Below are 26,937 nucleotides of genomic sequence, written 5' to 3'. Positions count from 1 at the left end.
ATTTTCTTTATTTTACAAAATAACAACGCTTTGATGTTATTGTAAGTGTACACTCGTAAAAGTAGACAACTTATAGTTTCTAATAATGTCTTACATATATGTGTTTGCCCAAAATAAATAGAATTTTTTAAGTCTCTTTTGCTCTGATAAGACAAAGGTGAGGTATAGCGGCATGCGTCGACATGGATATTAAATGGAAAGTAATTGAAATAACCGACATTGAAAAATTATGTCGGTTAGAGCTTCTTAATATCGTTTTCGATTAATCGCCCAGCCCTACTTCCACGTCTTAATTTTAAAACGCGTTGCTGTGAGCGAGCGGCGCATCACTTCATCCCTCCAGCAGCGTGAGTTTCATTGATTTTAATTTGCGTGCAATATTTTTATAGTGAAAAAGGCAGAAGCAGTGCTGCGTCATGTGCGTGTTGAATAAGCGCCCACATGACACAAACGGTTGCGTTTAAGGCACATTGTAAAGTTAAAGTGAAAGACACGAGAATGCGCTTTCATGTATACTGTGCTCACGAATGCAGAGACTAGGTAAGAGAGCGAGCTCTTAAACTTTCACTTTATGATGTGAAACTTTGCAGTCAATCCGCGGGTCACATGCATATAGAATCGTGAGGGCCGTTCTGTACGGAACACGGATTAACTCCGAACAGATCCTTTACACCACTAATAATTGTTTCACAATATGTTTTGCATAATAATTGACTAATTTCAAAAGTGCTGCAGAATCGATACGGAGGCAGATGTCTCAATGCGCGCATCCTCGAACTGCCGTAGCATCATCGTAAACGCGACACAAACAAATGCACAACACAGGAGTAATGGAGCATATCGATGGCAGATGGCAGCAAAACAAAATAATGCCAATAATACCAGAGAGTTTGGGAAATCTTACAGCAAAGAGCAGACAACGATAATTTGGTAAAATTATCTTGCATTTAGCATTGCGTTAAGAGTCTCAATCTCTATATTACAGTCACAAAGCTTATAACGAACTGCCAATATTACGTATTAATATTACGTATATTGCGTATTCTTGTGTCGCAAATCCAATGACGCTGGTAATGATTCTCTCTGCCCAATCAGTGATCTGTGTGTAAACACTTCACATTTTAGTATCGGTACGGTACGTTTGGAACCTCAACCGAGGTGGTACTAAAAAAAGTATCAGGTACTGTACCTAGTGGAAAACCCTCCAAAAGTGAGCTCTACCATGCCGTACAGTGCAGTACTATGCAGTGGAAAAGCGCAATTTGATTTGTCTAATGCATGACTCCATTAGAGGTAATGTACAGTGTAACATAAAAGCCGGCCTCTCTTACCTGTGCTCTTAAACACAGAGCTGCCTTTGAGGGTTTAATCTGTAGGAGACTGGAGTCAACTGTGATCACATGCAAAATGGGATGAAAAAGAGCTCATAATTATTCTGAGTGTGGGGAGGTGCACAAATCTCACGAGCAGCAATGCGGCCTGTATCTAGGTAATGGTTCCTTCAGATGCGCATCGTGCTTTTGTCCCAGCAGACTCGCTTTAGATGCAGGGATTTTTAAGTGGTAATGGGTTGCGAGGAAAGGCAGTTAAATCCTAATGTGCCTATATAATAGTGAGTTTTCTTTCTTGTTGGTGAGAGATGTCACAGTAATTAATGTGTCGGCGCTGTTGGATTCAGGCAAGGTATGTTATTGGGGGGGAAGAAGGCGATCGATTGGTTTTGAATCACAGTAATGATTCAGAGATTCCAGATGCCCCCTGTCTGTTTTAAAGCCTTTGTTTTGTGAAGAATCAAATGGAATGGGTAATGCCGGCATGTGGAGAAGGCTGCTGAAGGCTGGGATCGTCTCTGAAGGCTTCTGGCTTTTGTCTTATACTGTGAATATTGACATGGCTGTTGCTTGAATCATTAGAAGACGGTGGATGGCTTGAGAGTGAGGAATAACCACAGGAGACTGCAGAGAGCCTGGGTCTCTCTCTCCCCTCCCTTTTTTCTACATTTCCATCTATTCACTTCTGTCGGTTTCTTTCTGTTCTCTGTTTAGACTGGCAATAAAGAGATGTTTCAGCCTCGCTTACGAACGGTTCAAACAGTGCCTAGTCGTTCCTAAGCACCACACAATAAATAAGCTTTGTTTGCAATGTCCTATCATTCTTATAAACAGAGAGAAATGCCACAGCAAAGACACGGCGCTGTTAAAGTAGTAAATGCTTCCTGCTTTAAACTGGGAACTTGGTGCAATTTATCAGATTAGGCGTTTGTTTTACACACAATTCCGACACCTATGTTTTTTTTGTATTCTGCCGCATCTCACAGCTGGGTGTTTAAAGACGGAGACGCGGAGTAAAGTTGAATCTGTATTGCATGGTGGACTACCTTTTCTTCTTTGCCCCTTGTTTTCATCATCTATCTGTCATGCTCAAATTGGGAGTCCGGGTTCGTGTAATATGCCTCTGTAGTAGTGTTGTCAAAAGTACCGGTACTTCGGGTCCAAGTCGGTACCTAAAAATAAAAAAGTTGTCGGTACCTAATTTTCATAAGACCCGGTACCACCGACGTACCGGGTCAACCGGGTACTGATGCTCTGTCTGACAGGTTGTCAGTCGGAAACTTTTTATAGACGCAATAAGACGTGATGAGCGGATAAGCGCGGCTCCGATCCACAAGAGATGCGCACAGAAATACTTCAGATTAAAGTCATATCACGAAGAAAACGAACAGAGTTTTGTGGTGAAACGAGGAAGCATCCGGATTTAAGTTAACAAGTTCAAGCGGTAAGTTTCAAATTCTGTTCTCGTTTGCATTATGAATGTTGTAGCATGTTAAGTTAAAGGTTACGTCAAAATAAACATCCCTGTTTGCGTGTTAATTTGTTAGCTCCAATGCTAATCCAGTCAAGTGTCCTTTTTAACCATTTAATGCTTTTATAACTGTAATGGAGTAAAATTAATGGGAGGACAGGGTGGGGTTTACAGTACCTATTTTATATAGGCCTATCTGCAATCTATGTGCTAGAAAACTAGCATACTAACTGTATGACTAGCAATGTGTATGTCTTGGATAGATAACTCTATTAGGTTTAAAAAGCCACATTTAAACTAAAGAAAAATATATCTGTTGCATTTATTATTTTAATATACAGTTACCTTAATGCAAGTAATCTTGTGTAAATGCAGTATAAAAACTGAGGTATGTTTTAATATTGCATATGCATGTTTGTTCAGTCAGTTGATTTACTGAAGTTTATTCTATTTGTCTTCTACAGCAGCAGACTGAGGAGGATGTTCATCAGCATGAAAGACCCCAGTGAGCACACAACAGTTTCAGCAACAATTAACTTATACTTCATGTATACAAAATGGCATTGCTTTCTATACATGTATATTAACAATGAGCTTTATTAATAAAATTGTGTTTCAATTAGCATGTACTTGTGTTTTGCTTTGGTACCGAAATTGGTACCGAGAACCTTGGAATTTTACTGGTATTGGTACCGACTACTGAAATTTTGGTACCGTGACAACACTACTCTGTAGTGTCCGCAGGGTGATGTCCTTGGGAGGAAATCACAGAGTGTTGTCATTAAAACAACTAAAATTGTGTAAATGTTAGGGATGTGCGAGACTAGACGACTAGTTGTTTAAAAGGTACAGCTCCTACTAGTCGACACTGAAAACAAGAGTCGATTACACGAAAAAATTACACGTTATAATTTAAATGACTTTTACTTTAATGTTTCGTTTAAAAACATTTTAAATAGCATACTTAAGCAATATGTTTGAAAAAATAAGTATTAATAGTCTTTAAAAGTGTATCAGGAATGAAATGTTTTAATTTTAGGTCAGATCTAGCACGAGTTTCCTTTGTGCCAATTGCAGCACGCTCAGAAATGACCACTTGAAAGATGAGTTGTGGTGTTGTTTTGATGGATAAAAACGGGTAGGTTTTACGCAAACTATGTCATATCAAAGTGGCATAATAATAATTTCACTGGAGCCATGCGTAACCATACTGTATTGGGTTATTGAAGCGATGCGGAAAACTTGGACGGAAGCGTGGAATGCAGGCATAAAACGAAAAAGTAGATAATGATCTGAAGCTACATACAATTATGTTAACAATTACTTAATAATAAATATCAATTAGGGCTGCAGCTATCGATTATTTTAGTAATCGAGTATTCTACAGATTTTTCCATCGATTAATCGGGTATTCGGATAATACGTACTTTTTCTTTATTAAAGCAATACTAAATATACAAGAGAAAATAAGACGGGTCTCTTAAAGTTAACCACTAATTTGTTTCCTTTTTAGAAAAATTAACATATTTATTGCTGAAATTGCATACATTAATATCTGTGAAAACTAAACCCATTTAGTACATTCCATTGCCATATTACATTCAAAATGCAATGTAGGCCTAATGTATAAATAAGAAACATTAATAAAAATAGAAGGAATAATTTCAAAGTTGTTTGAAACTAACTTCAGTTTATGCATGATGCATTTAGTTTATATAAATTAGTTTGTTTCTTTTTTTACAATTAAATAGTAATATATTTGTCCACATAAAAATACCTAGTTAACCGGACTTTTATTTTGGCAGGTCGTCAGAAGACGCTTATTTTTTAGTGTGTTAGCTTCACTCAGTAAAATGTTCTGAAATAAAATCTCCAAGCAACTCTGGAGATGAAGTTCATGTGTCTATGTTCTCATAAAGCGCAGATGCAGACAAATTCATGAGCATCACGCGTGTAGCACATTAAACTGTGCAGTTCATTCACTCAGACACGCAGACCAGCCAGATGACATGTGTAAATAACAGGATTCGGCATCCACTAGTCCGCATCTAGTTTTATGGACTCAATGCAGCCGGAAAACAAGTTTCACTCGCAAAATAGACTAAAACTAAGTAAAATAGCAGTTCATTATTTCAATAAGCCATCACTTATTTATCAGCATGAGACATACGTGTGAGCGTCTGAACAGACTAAAATGCGTGCGTCTCACTGTGAATGCGTGAGACTTGAGAGCCCTGTAACATGAATAGTGTGTACTGTAGTTAAATGGATTAAACGAGGCTTCGAGGCAACAAAAATTGCCTCGATGATTTTTTGTATTCGAATTACTCGAGGAATCGTTTCAGCCCTAATATCAATATTTTAATATTTAAAATTCATGAAAGACGGATTGACTTTATTTGATGTCAGAATTAGCTGTAAATGTGGTGAATGCATCTTGAGCACACTCAATAAAACTGAGATGAGAATGTCTCAGCTTCTAGATTCACAGATCTTTGAACTTTCTTTGATTGTAATGTTTATCACAAAAAAAGGCGCTTGAATAAACGTCATCGCTTAGCACTGTCATCTGTGTGCCCGTGCAAAGTTTGCGCAGATTTATTGTTCACAAACATTGAGTCGACTTTCATCCGAGCATAATGCTTGCATTTCCTCAACATGAACATGTAAAATAATATTAACATCATATTCACATGCAGACTCGAGTGTTTAGCCTATGTATGTTCTATAAATTAGCTAATATGGGCAGTCTGCTTTATTAGCAGCTTTTTCATTCGCTCTGCGTGAGATCAAATGTGTTCTAGCTTGTTCTGTACTTTGTCCATTGCTTTCTATTCGCTTTTTTTGTTTACACACATTGCTTTGCTTTATAAATAATAAAAACATGATATAATGTTGGCTATCTTGTTTGTTGATAGGCTATGCCTACCCTAATTATAATTTGTACTTAAATTGCGACATAATTAAAAAAGCTCACGAAAAGGTTTTTTTCATCATCATTTAAATAAACAAATAGTTTAATGAATTAATTGTTGTTAAATATTTAAAGTTTCATGATTTCAGTGTAATAGACACACTTTTAATAAAATTTAATTTTATTTGATTACTAAAATTTAATTGAACTTTTAGAGTCTGAAAAAAACAGACTTAAAGGAGAAAATAAAATGGATTTCATAAGGTCGTATAGGCTACATATTTTAAGCCCAGGCACAGACCAGCCAAAGCAAACAAATGCTCATTGCGTCACTTCTTGGAGCCGCTAAAACGATCCTGTCAGGGTTGGCGCATCAGCAAATGCAGAAATATTAATGATCATAATGTCAGGAAAGTGGAACACATATGCCTGTTTTAGCTACATTAAATATTGGAAAAGAACAGTTTGATTAATACATTCTATAGTCTTTAAAATGTATTAGCCTACATATAGGCCCTAAGCAAAGTTTTTTGACTGCCTTCTGGGCCATTCTTAGTTTTAGACTAGTCGACTACACGGTTAAAAAAAATAAAATAAAAAACTTTCATTTAAACTATTGTCAAATTAGTCATAGTGCACATCCCTAGTAAATGTAGAAACGGTCTCAGCGTTAAAGCAGATTTAGGCAGGTAGGTGCTTTGTAAACATGCAAGTATTAATGCCTGCTGTGAGCTGGGATGTGAAGAATAGATGAGATGCAATCTGTTTTGCCCAAGTCAGGTGGAGATCGGTTATAAACAGTTTGATGTCCTTGAACGCTACAAGACGATGTCTGGAAGCAGATCATCCAGATTGCTGTTTGTTAGCCAAAGCGATCAGACGCCTTTTTTAGAGATGTTCATGTACCTGGTTTGATTTTAGAGTGTTGCGTGTCGAAAGAGATAATTCTGTCATCATTTACTCACCATCTAGTTGTTCCAAACACCTGTATAATTTCTTGGTTTGGTTTAACGCAGAGAAAGATATTTGGAAGAATGTTAGCAACCAACAATTCTGAGGCACCATTGACTGCCATAGTAGGAAAAATTGAATTGTAATTTCTTTGTTCTGTTGAACACAAAATTAGATATTTGGAAGAATGTAGGAAAGCAAACAGTTCTGAGGCACCTTTGACTACCATTTATTTGTGTTCTACCAGACAAAGAAATGTATACAGGTTTGAAACAACTAGAGGGTGCGTAATGCATGACAGAATTTTCATTTTTGGGTGAACTATCACTTTAATGAAGCAGCAGTCCTCGCATGAGTAGATGGTGATATAACTGTGTGGTATGTCGCTATTAGTCCGCATTAACTAAATGCAAGATAATTGGTTTTCGGAGAATTGTTTTCATGTTGCTCACGCCCAGACTGAAGTGCATTTTGTAAATGGTTAAGGTTAATTAGATGATTAAGGTTTTGGGTAGTTGTTTGCCATCATCAGAATGCCAACTATGTTTGTGGTTATTTATTTAAGGAATAAAAGTAGCAGGTAGGGCACAGAACAATGAGTCACGTGACCAACACGACATATTAAAAACATTGGTCACGCATCATGTCAGTGCACAGAAATGAAATGATTCACCAAAATGACTGATATTGTTTACATAATGAAGTCTGACAAGAATCTCCTCTCGTTTTTCATCAACAGGCATTCGTCATGGAGAGAGCCCGTCAATCCATACTACGTGAACACCGGCTACGCCATGGCTCCCGCCACCAGCGCCAACGACAGCGAGCAACAGAGCATGTCAAGCGACGCAGACACTCTCTCTCTGACCGACAGCAGCATGTACGTACACATCTATGCACATAAAACACATGCTGATCCGTGCACACATAAACCCATCCTCATTCCATTTTACAGCCATTCAATTTCACTGCCATCCCAGAGTCAAATTGGCAGGATTTTCCTCTCCCAAAAAACTCTGCCGAGGCATAGATATTTCAGCGACGAAGCTTAATATTACCCGTCAGTGGAGTGTCTTAAGCCAAGGCTTGCAGCCATCAGCAACGGCTGGTCTCAGAACAGTGTCTCTCGCATGCAGAATTAGTGGCGTTTCCCCCCAGCCCTGCTCTGAGAACAGAAACAAATCTGCTCTCCTCTGAGGAGGACCATCTGCTCATTATCCACACCAATGAAAGCTTCTAAATGTCATTACTTATGCTAATTATAGAGCTTCAAATTGGGAGGTATGAGGCGCTGCGAGCTGTAATTTGAAGGCATTGACTTGTTTCCCTTTAAATTAACTTTCCACGAAAACAAAGGAAATGGCCTTCACGTTATGCAGGTTATTGAAAGAACAGGAAATGAATTATTGAAAACAAACAAGGTTGGAAAAGAAGAGCTTATAATAGAGTAAACAGCTTTTTGCCCTTAGGTGTAATCAAATTTGTCCGCTTATTTCACGGCTACGAAAGTATTTCGGCCCTATGCTATTATTTTAAATGATTGCTTGGGGATAACACGAGAGGATGTGGTCCGCCGGAGAAAATATTGCGACGTTAAATGATTTTCTTTTAGGTAACCACTTACGCAAGTAAAGGTGTATTTTTAAACAAGCCAGCTCTCGTTCGCCGTCAGACTGTTCTTTAGCAGAAGAGTACATTTTCTTCCTCCACAGGAAGCGAGTTGCTTTTTAAAAAGTGTTTTGATATGATTTGCTCGAGTGAAGAACAGCAGGAAGAGTTTGAGGTGGCGAGGCGGCAACGGTGAGCGCGCCGCGTTCAGAGATGGCACGAGTGATCCGCGTTAGGAAAAAACACATTATAGGCGCAAACATGTGTCTGAAGTGGGCTAGATTAGAGGCCATTATCAGCTGTTTGCCAGGCAGAGATGCAGGGGGGTCCGCAGCAGGACCCTGGGGGATTAAAAGCTCCCTGTGATGGTGTCACTGAGAGACCTCAAGCGAGATCTGCTCTGAAGCTGTCGCCGCTAGTGCCCCGGGGGTTCAGTTGGATGGGCGGAAATGTTGCTTCTGCTTTCGGTTCGACAACAAAAGCTTACACCACTCCAATTTCTTTGAAGTGTTGAGCACAATAGTTGTGTTTTTACTAGTGCTGTCAATCGATTAAAAAAATAATCAGATTAATCACACATTTTCTGTTATTAATCACGATTAATCACACATAATAATAATATTTTAAAATATACTTTTACATTTTAATAATTTCACATTTAATCTTCAAATTGATGTAGAAACAACATATTTCTTTAACCGCGTCATTTTATGAATGAAAGAAAACATTTTGATATTAGTACTGTAACTGATGTCTCTATTAAATTGATTATTTTAACATTAATTATAGCCATTCAACAGTATAATTGAGAGCTATCATGAAATATACAGAAATTGAAGGAAGTTAGTCTTTAATGAGAATTCTTCTGCATTTAATTTATAATTTAGCATTAAAGCTACAAAATCACATTGATTTCTTCTTTTATTTTGTTCTTTGATTAACGTTAGTGACAGGAGTCACAGCAGCACGTTTAAGAGCGCGGCCCCTTTAAGAGCTGTCTCAGTACGCAGATCTGACCGTCACCGCACTCCCATTTCACAACTCTTTGCATTCATTTAAGACTTTATTTTACACTTTGAAGTCTTGCTTAAGAAAATGCTAGACAAAACAGGCTTTCTGACATAATCTTGTATGGTTTTATCCATTCAAGCACGAAAGAGAACTTAACACGGATGTGCTGTCTGACAGAGATTCACCGACGCAGCCTTCAGATCATGACTGTTTACACCAGACTGGACCTCGCGTTGCGTTTTGCCGCGTCCCACAGTTTAGAAGCTGTCTATCTTCATTGAATGCATCAAAGCAACTGTTTAAAACCGCGCTTAAGTGGTTTAAAAGCCTGTACACCAGGGGTCTTCAACTACTTTTCTTTGTGGGCCAGACTCCAAAAGTATAAATATAATGCGGGCCAGTTTTTTTTACCATATCCTCATTTCTTCTGTTATTTTGTATTTCTGTTATTTATTTTGTTTTGTTCCTTTTATACTGTTTTTGTTGCTGTTACTTATAGGCCATATATTAAAACATGCACACAAATATTGCATCCAGTATTTGTGCCTTTTCATGATATTAAATTAAAAGGGATATTGTCTTTTTAACTGTATTTTATATTCCTTAATGCATTACTTTACCCAAAAATTGCTACTAATTTACTCACCCACAGTTCTCCAGTACATCCAAGATGTGGGTGGCATTGTTTTTTCAAGAAGATATTTCTGAAGATATTTGGTTGAATTAATTAAAGTTAAATCAATAAAAGTAAAAAACGCAAATACATTCAACACAAAAGTAATCCCTCCCCCTTGTGATGTTAAATAAGCGTCTTATAAATCAGTCAATTGATCTGTGCAAGAAACTGAACGCTATTATCACATCTTCGGGTGAATTCCAATCGCATTCATGTGCCCCACGCACTTATAGGGCAGAGCCTTTGTATAGTGCGAGTTCTGGGGGAGATATTTATTTTTCGTAAATATAGCCATTATTCATAATGAATGCAGTAATAAAAACAACACCGTTTTCCCCTTATCTGAGACAACTGTTCACGTGGTGTACCCTTCCTACAGTTATCCTACTTTCAAGGGCACAAAACGCGTTTTAGAACACGACCTATCGCGTGCGCAAACCGATTGCCTGTGGCTGTGCAATGCATTGCTGATTATAACATTGTAAATAACATTAAGTTTCTTGGACTGACCGATCAAATCGCTTTATAAGACGTAAATCATTATGAGCCGTGGGAATTATGTTATCTCAGGAGGACGTGCATTTAAAGCACACCATTCTTAAAGTCTCTCCACTTATTTGAAATGTTAAGGCGGGCCAGGTAAAGATGATTGACGGGCCGCATTTGGCCCATGGGCCGCCAGTTGACTAGCCCTGCTGTACACGAATAAGAGCGTTATTACATAATGTAACGCTAGACAAAGAATGTCAAAACAAACAGATGCTGCGTTAATTGTTAAATATTTTTCACGCGTTAATTTGAAAAAATTAATCTCATGCGTTAACGCGTTAACGTTGACAGCCCTAGTTTTTACACATAAGTTGTGTTGTGTGCTCATATTCATGCATATATTTATTGGTATGAGGCGAAAGGAGCATTTCGTTCCCTGTAGATCCGACATTTCTTTATAAGCCGCGGAGGCTAGCGAGATACTGTAATAACTAGCAAACTCGGTTAAACCCTTAGTGTTCGGTTCACATCGTCCACAATTTTATGTGTTTGAGCTGGAAATGTGAAGATCTTTAAACGTCTATGTATAGTGGAGATATGTTTATCAAGAAATGTAATCTTGAAATCTTTTTTTATGTTCTCCTCAACAGAGACGGAGTCCCACCTTACAGATACCGCAAACCACACCGACGCGAGATACACGAAAGTGCCAAAGTTAACGGGCGAGTGCCACTACCTCATATTCCTGTAAGTATGCTTTGGATTTCCAGAACACCTTGTTGACTCTACAACACATTTTCTGGCTTTACCTTTTCCTTCCCACCCCCACCTCTCATTTTATTCTATTCTCTGCGTCTCGTCTCCGTCCATCATCTTACTGTCTTTCCTCACCGTTCTCGCTCGCTCTCTTTTCTTCCCCCTGCCTTGTCTCTCCCATCGGCCCTAAAATGAATGTGCATTCTTAAGATGCACAGTGGTGGCTGGGGAGCTTTGATCATGTGCCGGCGAATAGCTGATGGAGAGTGAGCGAGCGCTAGGGTGCTGTCTAAAGCGTTCCTGATGCTCTCGTCAGCTCTGCCTGCTCTGCCCCATCAGATGTGAAGCCTCCCTTCTGATGCTTTGGCTTTCCCAGTGCACCAGCTCCTGCATAATTGGAGCCTCTGAGAAAGAGCCCAATTTAACAGAGCAAACATACACTTCCCCTCACCGGGGCCTTTCACTCAACCTATAGAGACCGAAAACTGGATGGTACGAACCGGAGCCGTTGCAGCGTTTTCTTTTTTCGAATGCGTACCTGAATGGCAGAAGTACAAACTTTTCCAACTAATATAGCCTGTACTGAATTTTGATTTCCGCCTGTACTATTCTGTACTAACTATTTACTTACCCACATGTCACTCTAAATATTTTTCTCTCATATTTTTGACACACAAAATTGATATTTTTTATAGTTTATGCCACATCAGGAAGTTTACATTATTACTACCACTCCATATTAGACATGCTCCTACCTCCATAACATCCTTTAAGAGTCGTCTGAAGATGCATCTCCTCTGTACTGCCTCTGAGAATGTAAAGGGTTGAGATTGTGTGTCTGTTTATTTTAATGTGATATTTTTTATGTTGTGTGGATTTTTCTCATATTTTATTGTGTAGTGTACAGGGTTTTTCCTGGCTAAAAATGAGGCGGAGGTGGTGCCATCCTGATCTTGTACACACGCACACGTAGGCCTACCGTACCTTTAAGTGGCTTAACCAAAGTGACTTGAGTTTGACATATTAAAAGTTCTAATAAAATTAGATAAAAATGACAATTATTAAGTTATTTAAAACATTACTTTTATTCAACCAAACAGAAATGTTTTTTTAATTAAATAAAGCTTTTTGATCATTTCAACTAACTTTTCATCCCACAATAGCCAACTGAATTAACCAGTCTTTCTAAATGAGCAAAGCTCATTCACATCTTTCATTCTCTGTGGTTCACTTTAAATGATTCAATGATCTCTTATATTCGCTAGTGACTGAAAAGTTCAATAGTTTAAATTAATCTGTTCAAATGAGTCATTCTTGTGCGTGTGCGAGTCGTTCTAAACGCAATGTGCGTTCATACTGGCGAACTCGCTGTGTACAGTATACGCTGATTCAACGATCCTACTGCACAGCTAAAGACATTACAATGATGTGCTGCATGTTAATTTAATAAATTTCAAGAATTTAAACGTACTTGGATGCAAAACAAACAGCCTTGAAACACAGGCTGGCTCTTGTTCTGCAACTCTTTTTAGCGGCTCAGTGTGCTGATAACTAAACAGCGCCTCCACTGTGGTGTAATGTCGCAACTGCAGTTACAAATGACAGTCTGTTAAATGCACGCAGCATTTCTTGTGAAGACTCGCAACATAATTTTGGTGAGAGCCTGAGATGGCACGACATTTGACGGAGGCGGCCGCCTCCAATTTCTCTATGCAGGAAAAACCTTGGTGTATTGTACAGCACTTTGGTACAACGTTCCGTTGTTTAAAGAGTGCTTTATAAATAAATAAACTAAACTAAAAAAAACATTTTGTCCGCGCATTTCCTCTTCCTCTCCGCTGCGGTATCGTGGTGAAATGGATCGCGGGATGATCCGTGAGCCGTACGGATCGTGCTCTCCGGTGCGGAACGCATGTGACCTGCGGATTAACTGAAAGTTTATTCATCATTGAGTAAAAGAGTAAAACGCGCTCTCGCTCGCTTTCCAGTTTCAGCTCCAACTTGCTCTCGCTCTCTCTCTCTCCAGTAACGTTATCTGGTCGAGTACAATATTAAAGCGGTTCCAGATAAACAATGACACTCAACTGCTCCGTCACACAACTAATATTACAACAACATATCTTGGTATGTTAGTATGTTACTCACATACTGATCCTAATCAAAGCAACCTCCTCGGGGGTGATTTTTAGACGATCTTTCTCTCCAATGTCTCTTTGCTGGAAAGTATCTCCATAGATATCTGTGAGTATATCTGCTAAAAGCCTTAGTACCGCGGGTCCTAACGTGTCTCTGCTGGAAAGACTTTATAATATGAACACAGGTCCTTGCTCCTGCCTGACCTTTATCCTTCTTTTTAAACTTAAAATCCAGACCTTTTATTTTATGTAATACATTAGACATAGCTCTTTCTACAGTCTTTCTAATGCCCGCAAAATCTCTTCCCTGCGTCAACGTGAGAACGACATCTTTTTGTACTGTGGTGGCCACCGTCGTGTTTAGACTGAGCGATTCGTGGCAAATCTATAATACAACGCTTGTGGCCGCTTTTAATCAAAAACTGCACCTTTAATTCAAACATAAAATAAATTATAACCAAACATGGACTCAAAGTTAACTTCGAGCCAGCACTTAAGTCCGATGAAAATGCCTATAAAAAACAACCAAAGGGGTCAAAGCAAAATTAGATATATCCACGTTAACAGTCCCGGCTTGAACAGTCCTCTTGCTTGCGCCTTTTCATTGGTTGCATTTCCCCTTCTGTCCGTCTTAAGTTTAAAGAGGCTCTCTTATATTCTGTGAGCGTGGTCTGCAGCGGGAAGGCAGCGTTAGCTACCAAAACGCCTTGTCAAGTCTTGACGGATTCTGCAGTTCCACTGGGCATGTAACCGTGTGGGCTGTGGAGGAGACTGATGAATCTTAAGCAAACAGAAGGGCAGAACAAAGAGAGCTGAAACAGACTTTAGATCAGATTTGGCCCTGTAATCAAAATTTTAACGGCTCCTGTAAGGTTTCATTGGACCTTATCCAGGTGCTGCCTGCAAGTGTATTTCTTCATGAGTCTTTTCCTCCTCTGTCTTTCTTTTTTCTCAGTCCAGACTTCTGGAATAATACATTCCCTGGAATTCTGTTGTTTGAAGTCTCTTTGGTTTTATAGCAGAAAATTGTGCAATAAAGCATCTGTATTGAGCTTCTGGGTATCAGTTGTGTGTTCCAGTGTTAATTCTCAGTGGCTACAAAGGTTTCTCAAATTGGCCTGTAATAATGATTTTGATCATTTCACACGCATTATGGTATTGTTCTATCTTCACATACATGTGTAATAGACAGCTATGGTTTGTTTTTAAAGAGCGCTGAATTAAATGAGAATGTGACCTTGAGCACTGACTGGTGATCTCTTCTTATCTATCAGCGCACAAACCGGATTCCAAAGGATATTCACGTGGAGCCAGAGAAGTTCGCAGCAGAGCTGATCAGCAGGCTGGAGGGGGTGCTGAGAGAACGCGAAGCACAGGAGAAACTGGAGGAGAGACTCAAGAGGGTTAGACTGGTGAGTGCGTTCCAGCTACCAGGCCTAAGTCATGATGGTCAGATGGATGTCCAGCATGAATTTTACAATATGCAGTGTTTCAAAATGTTCAAAATCATTCCAGTTCTAAAAGTAAATTTTGAATTCTTTCAATTGTGATAGTGCGATTATGAGATGTCGATGGTTTCGATTGTGTTTATGAGCAGCTTGTCCAGGATGCTCGGCTCTTTGATCTGTCTTTGATAAGTGCTGCCCCCATCTGTATCTATACTTTATCATCATGAAAATACCTGAGAAGGCTCGAAAAACAGGCCGTTTCTCAATTCCAAGAACGGACTTGTGTTTTCGCGGAGACCGGTCTTACGAGGCATCCTCGGAAGAATGAACTTGGATGGATGCGTCACAGTGACTTCTGGGACTTCAAGTTGGTTCCGTATGCGCCGTACGCGCGCAAGACTGAATTCTATGCATCCTTGATATCGAGAACACATCCTGAGACTTTAATGCGTTCTCTGTTCTTGAGTATTGGAAGTGAACTTTGATGGTTATTGATGACGTAGAGAGAGGACACAAGACTGCTGAAGAGCGCATATTGAGAAACGGACACAGTGATAGAAGCATTTCCTGGAACTATGTGTGGTGTTGTACTTCTACTGTGGTGCTTATTTGGAGTTTCTGTGCAAGAGCGCCCTCTGGCTTCAGTGAAGTACGGTTAAATGTTGCTGCATCTGAAGAACTGCGCAAAAAAATCTATTGTTTAATTGTGTTTTTTAAAGCGGCCGTAACACACACGCGGTTTCTGCCAATCTCATATTAATCTTGAGTACCTATAGAGTAGTATTGCATACTTCGTATCTTCGAAGAGTATTTAGTTTGATCACATTTATAAAAGATAGATACAGCTGTACGATTATTTCCGAAAGCATACGACACGTGCGGGGGGAGGGGTAGGCTGAACTAAAGCACGTGTGCACCCATTGCCAACAAAACACAGACATCAGTTTCATTCACCGCATGCAGTTCATGTCCGGCATCTTTTAGCACTGGGACGGCTCCATATATCGGTTTCAAATGATCTCCAAATCCAGCGTTATATCCACCGTTTATATAACATTCATCAACCAAATGCAGTGAACAAACAAACACCTGAACTTCGCGAACGTATGCTCTCTCTCTCTCTCTCCTGCACACAAGTGAAAGTGACGTCTGCGTCCTTCTCCTGCTCTCCTTGCTGCCGCGTGCTTTTCCGGGAAAATTGTCCAATAAGGGACTAAGAAAAATTGTTACGAAACAGTTTTATATGTTTGAAAAAAACTTTACGTAACCTGTACGATCGCCGAGGGAGTGTATCGAGCACAGGAATACTACTTAATACGCCCAACTCGTTTTTTGACAAGTTGACCAAGCAATGAGAAGACAACACGTTTAACATTGTAAAGAAGTCAGAATGCATGAAACACCGTTGCACGGCCACTTTAAAGGAATCATCATGCAGCCCTATTCAGAACCCCTGTTGAAGAAACTTGAATCAGCCCATTAGTCAGTTCAGATAACCCAGAAAACACACATACTGTAGTATTCTAAAGTAGAAATATTTCGTTTTTCGGTGTCGCTTGTGCATAAATCGCAAAGCTTTGTTATTCTCGCTCTTTATGAGCGGGGTGGCCAGATGCCTTCTGAAGATTTCCTGTCTCATCAGTGCGACTCTGCTCATTTCTTCAGTCTCTCTTTCTTCAGTGTCAGGTGAATCACTTATCGAGATCCGCCTACTTGCCAGTCTGCCTGGGTGTAATGACTTTGTTTGAAGTCAATCGGGGCGTGAAGAAATGCTTACACACACACCACAAATGGGAATCTTTTTCTCCATACAAAGTCAGGTGTTAAGTCCCAACGAAGGTTATTTATGTAGTCTGGTCTCCTGTAAGAGGAACTTCCGTCACGGAACAGCGACTTTCTGTTATTAAGACACCGAAAGAGGAATGTCAGTGTCTTTTTAATTGATACTCTCTGTGGTCCTTCACATGTGGAGATTAGCTCGCTGTTCTGTGAAGGTATTGAAGTTTACTTTAGCACATCAGATATATCCAGGATTACTAAGGACTAAGCAGGGACAGACTCGATTTGAACATACATGTATTGTGGTTGGGCAATTTTAGACATTCTCTCCAAGATATAAGAGATTTATTATTGCTGGGTAATTAACATCAGACTCAGATAAGCATCGAAGCGTCCAGTTTAGAGGTCGAATCACCCACAGAGGGCAATCATAAATTGGCTGGTTTGCGCATTGCGGCTGTGTTCTGTTTATCACCTCCTCCCCTGTTTTTTGGCACGATCTGTCAAAGATCTGTGTCTGGAGAGCTGACCTGCACAGCTGTTTAGTACGAATAAAAATATGCATGAGCCAAATCCTCAAATCTTGTCGGCTTTGCTACCTGGAGAGACATTCAAAGCATTGCAAACAAATTTCCTGCTGTGTCCTGAGGGTTGATGCTTTTTCCATAATGGAGAGTAGTACATAAAACTGCACATTTGATATGAATATTGGTGCAAACTACAGTAAATGTTGGATTTAGTATGTTCAAAATACAGAGACAATAATATGCATGACACAGTGAGGAGTTTATAGGAGGTCATGAAAGGTGGTCATTTATATTGAACACTGTGAAACTTCATTATATTTCAAACGAGAAGCTGTTTTTATAACAAAGCACTTCAGTTCACATTGTCTCTTTCTAACAATGTAGAATGTGACTAAAATGCAATGAAGTCACAAGACTTTGACTAAAATGTAGTCCAGATTTGTGGATATTAACTTTTTTTTTATTTGAAGAAAACATCTGATGTCTTCTCTAAATATGAGATGAATTTTAAAGTCGCACTTTGAGGAATTTCCAAAAGGAAATGCTGCTGTTGATGTGTTTCAGGTCATTGTCTGAATGAGAATGTGACTAACAAAGGCATTTCAAAAGAAGTGTGATCTTGTCCTGCTTATGGAAGGAGGACATCTGCTGGTTTAAACCTGTTATTGCACTTTTATTTTCATTGTTCTCTGCTGCAGTCTTGCTCAAGAGTCTGTCAGATTTCCTAAAGACGTTCCCACCATATTCAATTATTAATTAATTTTGTAACTTAGTGATAGTTCACCCAATATTGAAAATTCTGTCATTGTTTACTCACACTCATTTCGGACCTTTATGACTTTCTTCGTCAGAACACAAAAGATATTTTGAAGAAAGCTGGTAACCGAACAGCATTGGCCCCATTCACTTTTATTGTTGGACACAAAAGCAGTCAAAAAAAGTCAATGGGTACCAGTTAACAACATTCTTCAAAATACCTTCTTTTGTGTTCTGCAGAAAGAAAGTCATATAGGTTTGAAATGACAAGAAAGTGAGTAAATGATGACAGAATTTTTATTTTGGTATCACTTTAAAGTAACCTAGAAAAATCTCATTCAAAGTCATACACTTAAAACATTTTGTATTTGTTAACCTCTGTCTTCTGTAGGAAGAGGAAGGCGATGATGCCGACATCTCCACCGCTCCCTCTCTGGCCAATCACAGGATTCCTCCCGTCCACGTGCAGCATTATGGTGGTCGCTACTCTGAAATGAGCTACAACGGGCTGCAGCTGCGAGACGCGCACGAGGAGAACCCTGAGAGCATCCTGGATGAGCACGTGCAGCGCGTCATGAAAACGCCCGGGTGTCAGTCTCCCGGCACGGGCCGCCACTCTCCCAAGTCCCGCTCCCCAGACGGGCTGCCGGCGGGCAAGATGTCTGGCATGATGATGCCAATGTCTGGTGGACAAGGCAAACACCAGGCACGGCTGGGGCCTAAGGGTGAGGCGGCCCACATGCACCATCACAAACACGTTCACCACACGCACTATGTTGCCGGGGGAAAACCCAAAGAGCAGGCCGAGGCGGAAGCCATGAGGACAAACGGAGGCTTCGCTTGGAACATGGAGCAGCACCACAACGGATCCAAGTCGCGGAACTACGCGGACGGGATGAGCGTCGGCCCAAACGCCATGGACCCAATGGGTTACGGGTATGTTCCTTGATGCTTTCGTGTCTTGTATTAGTAGAAACTGTTTTCTAACAGCGTTAGTGACTTTGATGTTTCTCATTACAGCAGTAAAGGCAGCACGCTATCCAAGCGAACTGTCAGGAAAGGAGACGACGGACGGAACTTTGAGATGCGAGATCCTTTCCAACCCGAGGACATGGAGAGGAACCAGAAGATTCTACAGTGGATGATGGAAGGAGAAAAAGAAGCTGGACGATACAAGAGGAGCCCTTACGGGTGAGTCCACATCACAAAGAGATGAAGTTTTGTTTTTTGGGATTATATTTTTATCAAATTTTTTCCTCACGCTTTAGGAGCGTCTCGGGCTCCAAGAAGGTCCAAAGTCACGAGGTGTCGAGGCCCAGCTCTGTGGAGCGCCCAGGAGCGGTTCACCCCTGGGTCACAGCTCAGCTCCGCAACAACGTGCAGCCCTCGCATCCCTTCATCCAGGATCCGACCATGCCTCCCAACCCTGCCCCCAACCCCCTCACGCAGCTGGAGGAGGCGCGTAGGAGGCTCGAAGAGGAGAAGAAGAAATCTGGTACTTTGCAGGCCAAGCAGAGGTGAGCGTTCCATCCACTGGTGTTAGAGATTCTCAAATGTTACCAACGTGAGCGTGATAGTGGTAACCGTATTTTTTAGCATGTAGCGAAAATCACAGGCTGTTTGCCACAAAACAACACGGCAACAATACAACAAGTCAGGTTTGCTCGCACACATTGCATTCTGCTCGGGTACATGAACATATCGAGACGTTCCAAGCCTGCAATAGCAGCTGGCGTGTCTAATTCAGGGTTGTTCCTCAGGTATGTGCTGGAAGTGATCCAGAGGGGTCGCGCCGCTGTCAGGCCCGCTCTGATTCCCCTGCTCAGTGTGGTGCCAGCCGTCTCCGACACGGAGCTCTTTGAGACGGAGTATGTGTCTGCTGTTTTAGCGTTCCGTCCACCTCATGCTTCCCCATAGAGCACGTCATATCAAGCCACCTGTACATGCACATGCATGTATACACCAGGGCTGTTGCATGTGCGCCCTCATGTAGTTCACTAACTTTGTTTGTATGTGTAGCGCGACCCCCCCCCTTGTCTGCATTCTTCAAGGAGTGTAGTTTGGAATAGATTATGGATTTCACTGTTGTAGCACATAGTTCTGTGGGTTTTAAAGGTCCAGTGTAGGAAATTTAGCGGCATCTAGTGGCGAGGTTGCATATTGCAACCAACGGCGCACCCCACCCCTCCCTTTCGAAGCATTACGGTGGCTGACATAGAACTAAGATGTCGCCACATTTTCACTTCTTTGCAGAAGGAGATAACGGATTTATGAATCACGTTCTGTAGAGCAGTTTGTCCGTTTAGGGCTACTGTAGAAACAATATGGTGAATTCCATGTAAGGGGACCTGCTGTGTATGTAGATAGAAATAGCTCATTCTAAGGTAATAATAACTTATCGCTTCATTTTGAAAGGTCTTTATACACCTCTGAAGACATGGTTATGTACATTATATTGCATTGTCAATAGAGACCCCTTAAGATGACACACTGGACCTTTAAAAGATTAAACTTCGACTCAAATTGATAATGTTTAGGTCACATCAGTGTTGTTGCGATTCTAGTATCACGTTATGTCATGTGAATCACAAAAGGAAGAAAACAGGTAATCTCGGGTGATTGTTCTTTACAGGAGGGTCACGTGCACAACAAGCAACTACCGGCGGTAGTTATGTTTAGACTCTTCACTCGAAGCATTGCGTCTCCATGCTGATGGGCGGAAGAGAGCGAGTCACCACTGACGTGTGCCGTCTACCTGCTCCTCATGCAGATATGCAGTTTAGTCACATCAAAGCTTTAGCGTGGGGGAGATGAAAGCAGCCCTACACAACAGTGCCAAGCTTTTTCTTTCGAGTAGGGGAGCGTTTGTCAGGCAGATGGAATCTAGAGCAACAGCTCAGTTTTAGTCGGCAGGACTTGGACAGCCCTTCGGTCGGGTTAAATCGGGAACGAGTGGGTGGCAGAGCACCGTCAAGAGTCTTAAAAATAAGACTTGGGTCCAAACATCATTCGAGGACATTGTGTTTTTCATTTTGCCACTGACAACGCAAGACGCATCATTTTGTCATTTATGTGTTAATAATCTGTGTTAAGGAATGAACGCTTGCATTTTACTGTTTTTAAGTAGATTGTGGTTTGTTGCAGGCACAAGAATATGAAGAAGCAGCCCTGTGAGAACATCACTGTGGCGTATTACTTCTGCGGAGAGCCCATCCCTTACAGAACGTCCGTCAAAGGGAGGATTGTCACGCTGGGACAGTTTAAGGAGCTGCTGACCAAGAAAGGGAGCTACAGGTAAAGCCCCACTTTTTTCTTGTCGTTTGTAGCTTGAGACCATCCATAGTATTCAGTTTAAATGCTTTAAGTCTTCAGTCCTCAAATAGCTGTATATAATGTTATGTTATGATTAGGGCTGTCACGATTATTAAATAATCGTCTCATCGCGATTGTTTGACCTCATCGCGATGGTTTCAGATCATCGCAATTATTGCACATCTCTATAGAAGACACTAGGGGGAGCTGTAGTGCATATGCATATTGCATAATTTAGTGTATATATTGTTACTAAAGCATGGTAATACTTGTAAAATGTACCACCAAAACACAATCACTTAAAAAAAACTAAAACATATACAAATTACCTGTAGTACAATTTAATATTATTTAAGCAAATCTCAGTGTGAAAACCAGTCTACCAAAATTTCATTAACATACAAGAAAATTTTATTGTAGTCTTGCAAGTGAGAAAAAAACAGACTAGAAGCTTTTCTATGACTGATAGTATTTTAATGGTGGCTTCAATTCACACCTGATCAATTTACTTAATTTACAAGTATTTGGTGGTTGTATTATTGACAGGGAAAAGCCTAAACCTTAAATATATGATGACCCAATTTTTTCCGATGTATTTCCAAGAAAAAAAACAGTCGTGTATTCAGAACAATATGGTTGTTTCAATCGCTGAATCAAAAATGTATGAGAATTAAATGTCAAAGCTCAAAAACAGACAATTAATCGTCATAACCATCAAAGCCCTAAAACAGACAATTAATCGTCATAATCGCAATGATTTATTAGACAATTAATCGTCAATCAAATTTCATAATCGTGACAGCCCTAGTTATGATAATAAAAAGTCTAAATTTCAGGGTTCAACAGTAAGGATTACATGGGTCTAGTGTCTGAGATTTGGGCCAGTTTACAAAACCGTAGTCCCTAGTGGTGTAACGATACTTCATAGTACGATATTTCGCGATGCAAAAATGTTACGATGGGCATCGTAGAGAGATGGGGATATTTCTCTATGTTCTTTTAATTCTATTCGTTGAGTGGTCAAGACGCTACCTACTCTGGGCATCACGTGTGCTTATCTCACATATGCGGTAGAGAGAAGTCTCTGGGAGAATTGGAAGCACAAGACATATAATCTGAGTCTCCACGTGGTTTACAAAGAGTCTTATTTTCCTTCACAATTGCTGGTAAAACACTGCAAACTTGAAGCGTGACGGCTGGCGAGTCGCCCTGAAACTCATTACAAAGGCAAGCAGAAACGTAGTGTATAAATTCAGATTTTGTCCTCAATTAATATCCAACTAGTTAACATAGCGCAGGTTTAGAATAACCTTGAAGAATATCTTTTGATGTTCCATTGGAAGCAAGGTTTTGAAAATAACCATAATCAGGTTTTACAAGCAAAAGTGTCTTTAAAAAAATTAAATCTATATATTATCAAACTAAGCTAAATAATTTTCGGTTGTTTCTGCAAATTGAAACATATTTTTGTATAGACAACGTTTAATAAAACTAAAAATATTTTTTACACACAAAAAAGTTTTAAACAACATTTATATAGATTTTGTGTTTATATAAGTGTTTATTTTTGATCTCTGATTGTTGATATTGCTGTTCATATCTTTGATACGAGTGAACGTTTACGTTTATTTCCGTCTGAGAAGTACTATAAATATTTTTGGCCCATTTTAACATTTTGTTTCCTAATTTCTTTAAATCGCTTTGGATTAAAGCATCAGCTAAATGCCTAAATGTTAAATTATGAATGTAATGTATGTAGATGCATCCAGTGGATTGCTGACAGAGCAAAGAAAAAATCTGAACTTCTTGGAGAAAAGTCTATATTGTTGATCCCTGTTCATATCTTTGAGACAAGCTAACAGATTTACCGTATTTACTTTTAATCCCATCTGAGATCTCACAAGTACAATTCACCTTCACTCTCTGTCCCTCACCACCACAGGTATTATTTCAAGAAAGTAAGCGACGAGTTTGACTGCGGAGTGGTGTTCGAGGAGGTGCGTGAGGATGACGCCATCCTGCCCATCTTCGAGGAGAAGATCATCGGAAAAGTCGAGAAGATTGACTGAAACAAGGCGGAAACTGAAAGGAGAGACAATAGGGAGAAAGGAGTTGTGCTCTGGAGTTGTGGAGTTACGGGAGGGAGCGGTGTGGAGGTGCTGAGAGGGTTTATGGACGTGCAGGAGCGAGTGGAAAGTACTGCACAACAGCTGCTCAGCTTAACATCACTGCATTGTGCCGAGAGCCTTTGGACTCACAGAGGGGGTAAAGCGAGACGGTTTTCTCTCACCTTTGGTATATTTCTAACTCTGAAATGTAATGTAATGTAGCAATGTAAAGTTAGACTAGAAAAAAGTACTATGAATATGTTTACTAAAGCTGCATATTTTTGATATGACGTATCAGAAGGAACATATCCTTTCTAATTTAACAACTCTTGTAATTTTATATGTACTGGTACCAGATGTGTACAGACTGTCTGTTTAAAAGCAAAAAGAGAAAGTTTTATATCTATTTAAATATTTAAAAAAAGGACAAAAAAAACCACCCGTATCAAAGCTGCGGGCATCAACCCGAGAAGTTTTTTTTACGAGACTCGCGGAGGCAGTTTGAGACCAGAATGGCAGAAACCATAGCTCACGCTTTACCAAGTGCTTTTAACTCATACAACCGTTTTTTAATAAGTTCGGCACGTAATCGAGACGCGCCGCTGCGATATGCATTGATGTCAAACAAGAGGGAGATTAGCTTTGAGCGCAGGTCCTGTTCGCCGATGCACGGTCGCTCTGTGGCTTTGAACTTGTTGCTCGGCCACATTGTTATCTGTGTGATGTCACAGCTTACATAATATACAACCTGCATAATACTCCCTCCCCTCTTCACACGTGAAAGGGTGAAATTACCCGTGCAGTTGAACAAACCGAGCATACCAATGTTACTTAAAGATATATAGGCATGTAGTTTGTATCCTTAACATGTGAGGATGAATTGAAAGTCATTTTGGAGAAGCTTAGAGGGGTCGTGTTTAGAATGAGTGAATGTGTACGTGGTTGTGGTTATATGAGCGCATATGCGTGTGCTCCCGGGGTCCATACAGAGTGCCATTGGATGACATAACGATCATGTTTACACTTACCTTAATGTATTTCAGTCAAAAGATACAAATAGAGAATTGTAGCATTTTAGCTTAACATGGCTAAATCTGGTGCCTGACGAATATGAATGGTTTCGTGGTCGATTTAGCCGAACATGGTCTGCATTGAGATCATGAAACACCAAAGAGAACAAAATATCTTAGGAGTTGAATAAAATCCATTTGCGAATAACGTAAATGAAGCTCCTCGATTACAACGCAACGCTTTCAGTTTGTGTGTTGTAACGTACGCTGGTGCTGATCTGTGAAGTGTACTAACCGCTAGGAATGGGCTGGCGACGACCAGACGTGGTGCTGTTATAATGTTAGAACACTTCTTGTTGTACTGGCATCCCATCTTCCTGTGTTAGCAAATATTTTAATTATATCCCCATTTTAAGTTGTGGTGTCATTTTTTTATCTCGTTTTTCCCTCGTTCAGTTTGAATCATGTCAGTCCTCCATCCACTTGAACAATATGGGTACTCAGTGCAGAATGTCAAACATTTCTTATGTTCCATCGAAACATTTTGATTTTGCCGTAATTGTCACAGTGCTTTTCAGCGGGGGTGTAAAGTGTTAACTACTGTGAATAGCCTGGACGTGAGCTTGTCTCACCCAAACGATGGATTTCCTGTACATAGACATCACAGAGTGCCTTTCTGACCACGCTCATCTCCGATTCACTGTCTGCTCTCCTCACCCCACGTGTCTAGTACCAGGGACACGCATTATGTTTTTAAGAACTTTTTTGTTTGTTTCCTATGCGGCGCGCATCGCCACACTTCAAGTCTTTTTATGTAAATATGTACATTTTTCTATGTGTCTTCAACTACAACCAGCAACCCCATTTGGATATTTAGTGCCCTGGTTCTGCTTCAGATTGCAGAGTTGTACAGTTATCATTTTATGGTACTTTGGACAATAAAGACATGTAATAAAATATATGCATTGTTCTTTTGTGTCTTATTCATTTTAGTGCAGGGGTTCTAAACTTTTGACTCCAAGTCCCCCCATTGTATTGAACAATATTCAAAGGCTCCTACTCGCAAAAACTCAGTGTTACCCAATAAAATATTTTAGAGCTTGTCATGAACTGGAAAAGTGTTTATTCATTATAAAAATTGCCAAATAATAAGAAATATATTGTTTTTAGTTTTTAAAAATGTATTTCAAAGCTTATTTTGTCTAATTCTAATCCCCTTAAACGTCAGTTGGGGTCCCCCTTTTGAGAACCACTGTTTTAGGGAGTATTTGATGCATTTTTAATCATTCGAATTTTTGGCTTAATGAATTGAAAGTTTATATGGCTTGCCATATTATTTAACAGACTAAACAGATGATGGCGCTGTTGTTCTTCAACATTTTCATCAGCTTTGCCGGGATCTTCTAGACCCAATGAGGCTCCCACAATCATGGAACAGTTCCGCAGTTTCTGCAATTTACCCGACTTCAGTTAACCTTACTCCTCTGATTTTCTGTGTAATATGAATATGAAAATACAAGCAGTGGGGACAGGGTCTGTGTGTCTGTCCAATAGGTCTGTATTGACTCTAAGCTGATAGCTCTGCGTGTTTTCTCTGAACATCTTAGGAGGGCCTCTTTTGTAGATGGCACTTCTAAGAGGTCCTCCGAGAATAGAAGCCACATTATTGTCTCATCTCGCAGCTGAATGGACAATGAGGACTGCATTGTAGACTTCAGACAAATAAGAAAAAGATGTAAATTTACATTTAGTTTTGAAAGCTTAGCCCACAGTAACATATGTTCAGTTCTTGTTTTGCTTTCTTCGAGGTCTTTGGGGTGCCGGTACGTTTAATTATGTTTCTTCAGGTTCAAGTTTGAAAGTGCCTTCAGGATCCTGGCTGATTAAACGCTGTTTGTCATATTGGATTCGTAATTAATTCTGGAACACTGTCACGTACGGGCTTAAAAAAACCACAAGGCTGCTTAATTGAAAGGGAAAGATCATTAGGGTGTTCTGCTGCAGTATCTAAAACAAGCCAGAAGAACTAAATAAAAACAGAACGACTTTAATTAGCAGACTGCACATCTCCAGCGTATCATACGTGGTGTTTTTCCTCAACTTTGGCCCCAGTGATCAAAGCTGGCAGGTGAACGTTTGAAGGTCCTCACTCATCAAATCCTGATCCGCGGCTGTGGTTCACACCTCTGATTAAAGATGACTGCAGTCCGCTGTGGCAGTGATAATGTGCAGAGTTCTCTTCATCCCTGCGGCTGTGTCAAAGTGATTGTGTTGTGCTATACAAGTTGTGCACGGTGTGTCCATTTTGTGAGAACCTTGACCAACGGAAAATGAGTTTTCCTATTGAGCTAACAAAACAAAGATGTGGAAGTAAAACAGTTATGCAGCGACAGAAAAGTTATATTTGAAAGCCATTGAATGTGACAGTTTATGAGTGCTAGGGGGCTTTAAAAGGTGATTTCTTTTAGTGAGAAGTCCCAAATGGAATATTTTTGTTTACATTTTTTTTTAATACAACGAGTACAATTCGGCTAAAAATAAATCAGGGCCTTCCATGAATGTGACGTGATAACATGAATTGTTGATTTGCAGTTTTAATATGTTCATTGAAATGGAAAGGTTGGAAGGGTTTTGTGGTAAAAACAATTTTAACTT

The 26,937-nt window shown here is 40.0% G+C and overlaps 1 protein-coding gene across 5 annotated transcripts in view; it reads left to right on the top strand.

Annotated features, from left to right (window-relative positions):
* axin1 (axin 1) overlaps nucleotides 1-25,259 on the top strand; it is a 45,945-nt gene extending 20,686 nt beyond the window's left edge. For 4 of the 5 annotated variants that reach the window (XM_057345653.1, XM_057345654.1, XM_057345651.1 and 1 more), the window contains 9 exons: nucleotides 7,407-7,547; nucleotides 11,102-11,198; nucleotides 14,617-14,754; nucleotides 18,244-18,788; nucleotides 18,873-19,043; nucleotides 19,121-19,369; nucleotides 19,613-19,720; nucleotides 20,997-21,146; nucleotides 23,107-25,259. In XM_057345653.1, the coding sequence (XP_057201636.1) occupies nucleotides 7,407-7,547; nucleotides 11,102-11,198; nucleotides 14,617-14,754; nucleotides 18,244-18,788; nucleotides 18,873-19,043; nucleotides 19,121-19,369; nucleotides 19,613-19,720; nucleotides 20,997-21,146; nucleotides 23,107-23,233 (1,726 nt within the window). In that variant the 3' untranslated portion in view covers nucleotides 23,234-25,259. The remainder of the gene's footprint in view (nucleotides 1-7,406; nucleotides 7,548-11,101; nucleotides 11,199-14,616; nucleotides 14,755-18,243; nucleotides 18,789-18,872; nucleotides 19,044-19,120; nucleotides 19,370-19,612; nucleotides 19,721-20,996; nucleotides 21,147-23,106) is intronic. The other variant, XM_057345655.1, reaches the window with a different exon arrangement.
* Nucleotides 25,260-26,937: the final 1,678 nt, after the last annotated feature.

This window comes from Triplophysa rosa, linkage group LG11, assembly GCF_024868665.1.
Source record: "Triplophysa rosa linkage group LG11, Trosa_1v2, whole genome shotgun sequence".
NCBI classification, from domain to species: Eukaryota; Metazoa; Chordata; class Actinopteri; order Cypriniformes; family Nemacheilidae; genus Triplophysa; species Triplophysa rosa.
This window is presented reverse-complemented; position numbering and strand designations above follow the sequence as displayed.